Source organism: Chrysochloris asiatica, unplaced genomic scaffold (genome assembly GCF_000296735.1).
Source record: "Chrysochloris asiatica unplaced genomic scaffold, ChrAsi1.0 scaffold00009, whole genome shotgun sequence".
In the NCBI taxonomy this organism is placed as follows: Eukaryota; Metazoa; Chordata; class Mammalia; order Afrosoricida; family Chrysochloridae; genus Chrysochloris; species Chrysochloris asiatica.
In genome coordinates, this window is record NW_006408527.1 from 22554562 (window position 1) to 22564210 (window position 9649).

Consider the following 9649-nt stretch of genomic DNA (forward strand, 5'->3'; position numbering starts at 1 on the left):
AGGGGGCGGGTGAGGGAGATCTGACCTGTCACCTGGGACTTTCTTACCCCAGTGTTTCCAAACCACATCGCAAGGTCTACAGAGCCAGGTGGCATCTGGAAGAGTGTTTGTCCAACACATACATTCACACAACCTAGATTTGCTGGCTTAACGTGATTTGGTAGGAACTCATTCATGCTTTATTTAAAATTCCCCTCACTTGAGACTATGAGTGAGCTGGGAGTCTCTGAAAACAAGTCCTAGAGGAGACTTCTGGGAGAATCAAAGCAGAGGAGGGAGCCAAGGGCCTGCCATCAGCAGTGTGTGTCAGCTTGGAGATTCTGATATCTCCTCCGGGCTGAGCTCCTGGCTCGTTGTTGGAGAGACCAGTCAAAATGAAGCTCTGTTCCCCAACTGCTTTGTCTCTGCTGCCTGTCTTCCCTTTGGCCTCAGGATTCCCAGCTTAATTTGGGTCTTAGAAGAAGCAATTCTAGGCCAACTCCCGACTTCCCACCCTAGAAGGGAATGTTGCTCCCTTGGCCTGCTGTTCCTTTTCCCTCCTTCCCGGGAGCCAAGCCCCAGAGGAGGAGGTGGGAAGTTCTATATTTGGGTTGCCCAGAGTGCTGGAATGAGGTAGGGATTTTGAGAGCAGGACAGGGGGGTCCTTATTTGGTCTGAAGTATCCAACCTGGGCTCAGGACAAGGAGAGGAGCTGACAGAAAACTGGACCCTTTAAAGGCAAGAGGAGCTCGAGCTAAAAGGATATAAGCGAAGGGTCTTCTAGAAGGGATATGGGAGACATGGTGTCTCCCTAGGTTTCCATCTTTAAAAAAGATATGTTTGAGGATACAGCCCATTTGGGCACACTGAATCCCAATATTTAAAGAATATCATGGAATCAAATCAGGATGTCCATGTCTGAATGAGACCTAAACAAAGAGTGAAGCTGAATTATTTGAGAGAAGAGACTACTTGGGGGTTGAAAGCCCATGATCTCTTGAGAACAATCCCCCTCTCCCTTGTCTTAGAATGGTACTAACTTTCTTTGCTACCACTTGAGTGGCCAACGTGTTTTCCACACCTGTTGGATGTAGGGCATTGTACTAAGCATGTCACATGTAGGATCTCATTTAATTCTCATGACCACCAGTTCTTGGGTTAGGCATTATATGCATTTACAATTGAGGACACTGAGGCTAGAAAGGCAAAGTAGCTTGTCCAAGGTCACACAACCAGAAAGGGACAGTTGGAGTTTTATTCTGGATAGTTTTATTCTATATGACCTCTAATCCTGAACTATTTTACTCTGGGTAGCTAGACACAACTCCCCTTCTGAGATAAACAGGAGTATACATGAGGTCCACGGGCTTTCTGGCTCATCCTATTCCAAAATCTTTTGCTCTGGAAATCCTTTCCAGTTGTTCTTCTTGTGGCAAAATGAATTCTGGGAATAGAAACTCCAAATCCTGTTGTGATTAATGTGACCTATACCTCATTTCAAAGTCCACCATGATGCTGGGTGCCATATATTTAACAATGTTCTGGGTGCATTTCTCCTTCCTCCTCCCCCAGCATGCACAGATTGCCCCTTCTGGATTCTATTGTAGGAAACAGGAAAACCCTGCCCTCTTCTTCCTTCCTTTCTTTTTTTCTCCTCTCCTATTAGAAAACATAATGTATTTGTCAAAGGCATAGTGAAGGACCTCAGCCAATTTCCTTTGGTTTGTGGGTCAGTCTAGGCTGTTGCATCCTCTGAGCTTTGAGGTGCCCAGGATTGTTGGGGAGGAGTGTGGATGTGACAGCCTGGGAAGACCTGCATAGTCTCCTGAGAGGTTCTGCACATCTAGTATTCCTGGAGTCAGGCAGTGTTTGCAGATTCCATCTCCCTTCCTGAGGCTCATTGACCATCTAGGTCTCCATCTCCAGCTGCTCTTGAAAGATCAGAATGATGTATGAAAACTGCCAACTGGTCGCAGAGCTTCAGCTGTTGGGGACTTGCAGTGAGCTAGCAGTTAGCTTCAGCCTCTGCTCACCATACCACCCTTCTCCTTCATAGTGGTCTGCAAGAAGAATCTGGATAGCACCACAGTGGCTGTGCATGGTGAGGAGATCTACTGCAAGTCCTGCTACGGCAAGAAATATGGGCCAAAAGGTTATGGCTATGGACAGGGTGCAGGCACACTGAGCACCGACAAGGGGGAGTCGCTGGGCATCAAGCAAGAAGAGTGAGTAAAGGACCCTCTTCCACGCCTATTCTTGAGCGCCCTTTCCCCTAGTGTTGAACACATTCCCAACCACTTTCACTTAAGCAGTGGGGTGCTCAGAAAACCAGTTTTTGTAAAGGTAGTGTGGAGCACCCGCTGAAGAAGCTGAAGGGCACTGTGGGGCACAGAATAGGCCTGATTCCTCCCCACAGAGGACTAGCATCCTGTATTATTATAAGGCTCAGAGCTGGGAGGGGCCCCAAGAATTATTTAGTCCAGTGTCCTCTTTTTATGGATGAGTGGATGCAAACCCACAGCTAGTGAATACCTGAACCAGGACCAGGGCTCAGCACAGGGTTGTTAGCACACCAGCCTCTCACTCCGCATTGCTACCCTGTACCCGGCCAAGGGAGGTTATTCTCCTTCCTTAGAAATGCTGCAAACTGTCTATTCTTGTGCCTCCGATGGCACCGACAGGCCTTCTGGTCAACAGTGGCTGTTGGCAGTCCCCTAGCTGGTTCCTTGGCCTTAGAGGGATAGGCAGAAATGATATTTGAGTTACCAACCTTTCAGCCAAGGTCATTGCTCCAATGGGAGTGATTTGTCAGCAGATTTCTCTTTGGAAAGAATCTGATACTGGAACTGCTAAAGGAATGGAGGGGGGTGGGCAACAGAGGGCGATTTTTGATAAATGAGGTGTGAAAAATAATTTGGGGTGTTGTAACTGAATGACTGAAGGAAACATGAAGAAAAACAATTACACTGAGCTTTGGTTTCTCCACCTGTAAAATGGAAGGTGATCTTTGGGCTGCTTGTAGCTTTTGTTACTTTGGCTGGTATAATAGCCCCCATCCCCTGTATAAGATGAACATGGTATCATACCCTCACAATGCCAGCTCCATGCATATGAGTATTTCTTATCAAAAAGCATCTCATTGCATATTTATTCCCACGCAGGGCCCCAGGCCACAGGCCCACCACCAACCCCAATGCATCCAAGTTTGCCCAGAAAATCGGTGGCTCGGAGCGCTGTCCCCGTTGCAGCCAGGCTGTCTATGCTGCTGAGAAGGTGATTGGTGCTGGTAAGGTAAGACAGCTACTGGACATGATGAGGAGAGAGGAGAGAGGTTTTCTTGGACTGTGAGTGAGTTCCAGACCTTTTTGAGTCCTGACCTTAGCTCTACAGTGGGCTTTAACCTCTTCCCCTCTAAGACTCTAGAGTAGCCCTTTGCCCCTGTTGGTCTCCAAGAAGCTCAAATCACTCATGTGCGGTGACATTACTATTGTCTGTGGAATTGATGACTAAATCTATGGGCAATTCACAGGAGAGGAGTCTTAGTGGCTGAATGATGCATAAGTATGACGTCAGCGGTTTGAACTCATTAGTTAATCCATGGGGAAAAAGACGTGGTGACCTGCTCCTGGATATGTTTACAGCCTAGAAGAACTAGTTGGTGCATGGTGATCACTACCAACCGTTGTGATCAGGGCCATAATAGATGGATCCTGAACATATAGGAGACAAATGTGGAACAGAACTCAAATTTTTAAGAAGTCAGATTTACTGAAATTAGAGGACTTCTTGAAAGTATTGCAAAGATACAAAACTTTGAAGCAAAATTATCCCCAGAAGGCATCTTTTTGCCCAATAACAGGTTGTCTCATAAAACAAAGAATTTCACTTGTGAGTACTGCCCTCTTTTTTTTAAAAAATCAACTATTTGATGCCAGCTAGTCAACAATTACTCTAAAGCAGTGGTGGAGAACGTTTGGCCCATAAGCCATATGTTGTTAAGTGCCATTGAGTCAGTTCCAACTCATAGTGACCCTGTATAGGATTTCTGAGGAGCAGCTAGTGAGTTTGAAACACTAATCTTGCAGTTCAAACTGACCTTGCAGTCCAGCATATTTACCATATGTTGTTTTTGTTAAGGGTTGTTGAGTCAGTTCTGACCCATAGCGACCCTGTTTAGGGTTTCCAAGGAATGGCTGGTGAGCTTGAACTGCTGGCTTTGCAGTTCAAATCAACTTTACACTCCAGCACATTAACCCACAGTGCCACATCAGGACTACATTAACCATATGTTGTTGTTAAGTACCATGGAGTCGGTTCCGACTCATAGTGATCCTGCACAGGATTTCCGAGGCTGCAAATCTTTAGAGAAGCAGAAAGCCTCATCTTTCTCCCACGGAACAGCTGGTAGTTTCGAACTGCCGACCTTGAGGTTAGCAGCCCAATTCGTAACCACTGTGCTACCAGAGCTCCTTATTAACTGTATGTTGTTGTTGTTAAGTGCCATCGAGTCGGGTCCGACCCATAGCGACCCTGTACAGGGTTTCCAAGGGTGTAAATCTTTACGGGAGTAGAAAGCCTCATCTTTCTCCCGCGGAGTGTCTGGTAGTTTCAAACCGCTGACCTTAAGGTTCGCAGCCCGATTCGTAACCACTACGCTATGAAATCATTTGGTCTGGCCCTGCCAAGGCAACCACAGTTCTAGTCATCACATTAGGGGTGAGTTAATTAAATGTTTAACCAAACATAGGTTAATTTGTAATTGATAATTTTCTATGGCCTACGAATGATGTTATAAATATCCAAATGGCCCTTGGCAGAAAAAAGATTCCCCACCCCTGATCTAAAGCAAACATGAGAAGGTCACGGGGCAGGGAAACTAGATTAGTGAAAACTGAACAACCAGAGGGAAATGAGAATGTTGACATATTGTGAAAAAATGTAACTCATGTAACTGAACATTTGTGAATAAGTTGTTAAATGGGAACCTTTTTTCATTTTCACCTTTGTCAACTTTCACTGAAAACACAATAAATATTATTTTTAAACATTTTTACAGCCTAGGAAACCTCATGGAGCAGTTTTGCTCTGTCATTTAGGTTTTCTATGAATTGGAATCAACTCATTGACTTACAACAAGAACTATTCATGGGGAAATTGCAAAGATCAATCTGTATCTTTAGTGTTGGGGACCACAGAGGGTACATGAACCCTCTGAAACTGCATGCTAAGTTTTATGGGAGTATGACTCTATCTGGGAAGAGGCTCCATAGTTTACATCAGATTTTCAAAAAGGTCTGTCATCTCAGAATTGCTAACAACCTCTTGACAATCGGCATTACATTCTGGTTTGTGGGCTGTACAGATTCCACCTGCTGCTGTGTGGTGAATTCTGACTCACTTTAACCCTGTAGGACACAGTACAGCTGCTTCAGAGGCTGCACATCTTTACAGGAGCATTTAACCACTACATCACCAGGACTCCTTTCCTGGGATGCAGACCCCCTGGAACTGTGTACCCCCAAGGAAGAGATTTGCAAAGTTCAGGACCTATTAGAGTCACCTGGGAGGCTTTTCCAAATGATTTCTAACTGCCACCCATGTCCCTCCCTGTGATATTCAATCCAACCACCACTGCACAGCAAGAATCTTGTAATGAGCCACTGTTTCAAAGTGAGCTGATCATATTCCTGGAATATACCAAAGTCAAGAGGAGGGAGAACTATGCCCCCAGAGACTGGCAATTTTAGACCAAAACCCAGAAATCACAGAAGTGGGATCATCAAGATATATGGTCAGAGAAGATTTCTGGATCATCCATATGAGGCCCAGGACAGAGGGGTGACCTGGCCAAGACCACACAACAAGCTTGTGGAACAGCTGGACCAAGAGCTTGTCTTCAGCACTTTAGTTAGCTGAGCATGTTAACCATTTGCACCATGCATGGACTAGAAATGGAAGATATTGCTAATATTATTATTAAGGTGGTGGTGTTTTTCTGCTGTATCTCATGACAGTATAAAATGATAAAACATTCCTAAGAGTCAAGGTAGCGTAGTGGATTACAAACTGGGCAGCTAACTGCAAGGTCAGTAGTTCGAATCTACCAGTCACTCCTTAGGAGAAAAATGAGGCTTTCTGATCCCTTAAAGGTTTACATTCTCAGAAATCCTATACAGGCTCACTGTGGGTCGGAACTGACTCGTTGATACACCACCATCACCAGACAGGTTAAGGAAGCACTGCTAAGGTATAGTTGTTGTTGTTGTTGTGAAGTGCCATCGAGTCAGTTCAGACCCATAGCAACCCTGAATCCCTATTCAAGTTTCCAAGGAGCAGCTGGTAAGCTTGAACCACCAACCTTGCTATTCAAATGGCTTTGCAGTCTGGCATGTTAACCCACAGTGCTAAGGTGTAGTAGGGCAGGAGAATTTTATGTTCAAACAGAAAAGGTTGGGAGAAGCATCCCCATCTCCTTTGCCTGGGCCAAGAAAGAAATATTGAGCAGGGTGTGACGCCATAGGATAAGCACTGGACTGCTAACCACCTGGATGGCAGTTCCAACTCACCAGTCGCTCCTTGGAAACCCTATACAGGGTCACTATGAGTCGGAACTGACTCAGAGGTACTTAACAATAACAACAGGGAGTACTTTTAGGTGCTGCTTGAATGAGCAAAGCTTATGTTGAGTGGTGGGTGGGAATTGTGAGGGGTAGGTGATGTTCTAGATGTGAGCCAGTCCTTCTTCTGCCTAGTGACTTGTGGGTAGCAGCCCTTGCTTTTCAGAAGAGGAACAAAGACAGGGCATCTGCTGGGGCTGCATAGTGAGTCCACAGGAGGACTGACACCCAGGCTCTCTAGGCTCAGCTCTCAGGACTCTGAGGTCCATGGGACTCTGGAGGAGGAATAAATGGGAAGTGGTCTGACAGCAAATCTGAGAGGATCCAGTTTCCCCTCTTAGCCTCCAACCTGTGCAGAGGGAGCCTCTTTGCCCTTAAAAGGACTTGTTTTTACTGCCTCCCTGCTGTCTGCATCTTGCCTTCTCTGGGCCTTAGCAGAACTGTCTACACATCAGCTGCTCAGCTGATTCAGCTGGTGCAGGTGGGAGCTGGTTGCTGAGAAGTCTTACTGGTTGTGTGGGATCCCATCACAATTTACAAAACCTGGGCCCAGTGGTATTTCCCTGGGATGCAGTTTTCCCAGGATCCTGTCTTACCCCGGTGGGCTCTTCTTAGAACCAGAAAGGGACTTCTGTGGTCCCTGGAGAAACATACTCCCTAAGCCTTTTCCTGCTGAGTTGAGTGCACTTCAGAGACCTAATCTCCTTCAAAGTAATAATAGCATGGACTAGGGCCCATGCCAGATCTGGTGGCAGGCACTTTGCACGGGTGAAAGCACTTAATCCTCACAGCTACCTAATGAGGGAAATACTGGCCCCCACCACTCGCTCACTTCTAGAACTTCAGAGACCAGACAGGTCTAGGAGATTCCTAAAAAAGCCCACAGTGTGGCCAGACATCTGATGTTTATATGAGGGCTTCAAAAAGTTCATGGAAAATTTCCATGATCTTTTCACCCTATTTTCCACAAACTTCTTGAAGCCCCCCTCTTCACACTGATTTTGTAAACAGGCAGATAGGTTTCCCATATGAGGAAATTGCAGTGGTTAAGAAACTTGCCTAAGTGGTTACGAATTGGGCTGCTAAACTCAAGGTCAGCAGTTCGAAACTACCAGTGGTTCCGCGGGAGAAAGATGAGGCATTCTGCTTCCGTAAAGATTTACAGCCTCGGAAACCCTGTGCAGGGTCACTATGAGTCAGAACCGACTCCACGGTACTTAACAACAACAACAACAAGAAACTTGCCTAAGTTTGTGTAGCCAGTAAGTGGCAGTACCAGGACAATTTAGAAGGCCTTTTGCTACAAGCTGGTGTGAGATGGTGGGTGGCCTCTGGCTTTCTTCTCCACTGCCTGGCACTGAGAGCAGCAGTAGCTGAGCAGACCTCAGAAATGTGTTCAGCGTCTTCATCATGGCATTTCAAGAGGAGTGGGGATGGAGAAGGGGACACCTTAGTGTCTGGAGTGGAGTCACTATTAACTGTTTCCTTCCCTGCCCAGTCCTGGCATAAGTCCTGCTTCCGATGTGCCAAGTGTGGCAAAGGCCTCGAGTCAACCACCCTGGCCGACAAAGATGGCGAGATTTATTGCAAAGGTGGGTGGTTTTACTTCTGGTCAGGGGACCAAGGGGACTGAGGGAGTGGGGGACTTGTGTAGCTACACCCTTGCTAAATGTACATGAATTACACTTGGAATCAATTCCAGAGCATCTAGTATGGCACCTTCATTTTACAGATGAAGAACTGAAGCCCAGAGGGAGAACGTGACTTGGCCAGGGTCACGTGGCATATTGAGGCAGGGGTGGGGTTCGAACCTGGTTTCCTAACTCCCAGTCCATTTCTCTTGTAACAAATAAGGGCTTCTCTGATAATTTCAGTAGCAGGGGAGACAAAGTGTGGATTGGGATGAGGGGACTGAAGAGGATCAGGGGATCATTGGGGCATGCTTCTTCAGAGTTCTGGCCGGGCACTAGGGGTGGGACATCTTTAGTGGAAGTTGGGAGGAGGAGCATGTCCTTACTCTGTCCTCTCTTTACAGGATGCTATGCTAAAAACTTCGGGCCCAAAGGCTTTGGCTTTGGGCAAGGAGCTGGGGCCTTGGTCCACTCGGAGTGATATTACCACTGCCTGCTGTCCCCTGCCCATTCAGAGCTTTGCATCAACAACCCTTTCACAGCTGCCTCGGAGACTTCTAAGATTCTTTCTCCCTTCTCAGTCTTGCCACACATCACTAATGTCTTGAACTTGGGCCTCTGGTCCCCTTTGGTTGGCTGTTTGCCGGAGACCCCAGCATCACCAAGGGGCTCCTCCTGCTGGGAATCTGATGACATTACCAGCAGGAAACCTCAGTGTTTCTGAGCCCCACTCCCCTGGCCCTCCCCACAGACCTCTGTTCTTTAGCCTCCTGTGTGGAGTCATCACATGGCTAAGAGGCACAGCAGTAGCAGACCCAGACAGGGAGGAAAGCAGGGCCAAGATGGGGCAAGGGAAGTGTATATTGATAGAATTCCTGTAATTCTCCTTTGTGAGAAAGAGAGTGGGCTTCTTGGTGTCCCTCAGAACAGGCCTGGGAGGCCCTGCTCAGGAACTCACTAGGGGAAGGGAAAAAGGGTACAGATAGGGTCAGGACCCTTGCCTTTGAATCCATGTGGAACTAGTGACAACCCCCCTTGGGGTCGGAGAAGACAACTTAAATCCGAAGTCCCCACAGTCCAGATGCCATCTGACCTCCCTAGACATGTAGTCATTAACAGTCCCTAATGAAATGCCTCCAACACACCACACCTTAGGCAAATAGATCCAACCCTAAGCATGCGCTGGATAGGTCCACTCCATCCCATAGCACAGCCCAGGCCAGTGCTCTGTTCTTAACTATGTCTGCTTGTCACTCGGATGGGGAGGGCACACCCTCACCTTCATCTGAATACCCCTTCTCTTAGTGACTAGTCCTCAGGGCCTTCCTGCCAACCAAGGGCCTTGCCTCTTCCACTCCACCCATCTCCAGGGACCCTTCTTTGGCCACCCCACCCCCCCCCATCCCTTCCAGACCCCAGTGC

At 47.2% G+C, this 9649-nt stretch overlaps 1 protein-coding gene across 2 annotated transcripts in view; it reads left to right on the top strand.

Moving 5' to 3' along the window:
• CSRP1 (cysteine and glycine-rich protein 1) overlaps positions 1-8708 on the top strand; it is a 28761-nt gene extending 20053 nt beyond the window's left edge. Inside the window, exons 3-6 of one of the 2 annotated variants that reach the window (XM_006834143.1) lie at positions 2036-2204; positions 3141-3270; positions 8095-8188; positions 8632-8708. In XM_006834143.1, coding sequence (XP_006834206.1) covers positions 2036-2204; positions 3141-3270; positions 8095-8188; positions 8632-8708 — 470 coding nt within the window. The remainder of the gene's footprint in view (positions 1-2035; positions 2205-3140; positions 3271-8094; positions 8189-8631) is intronic. The other variant, XM_006834144.1, reaches the window with a different exon arrangement.
• The last annotated feature ends 941 nt before the right edge of the window (positions 8709-9649 follow it).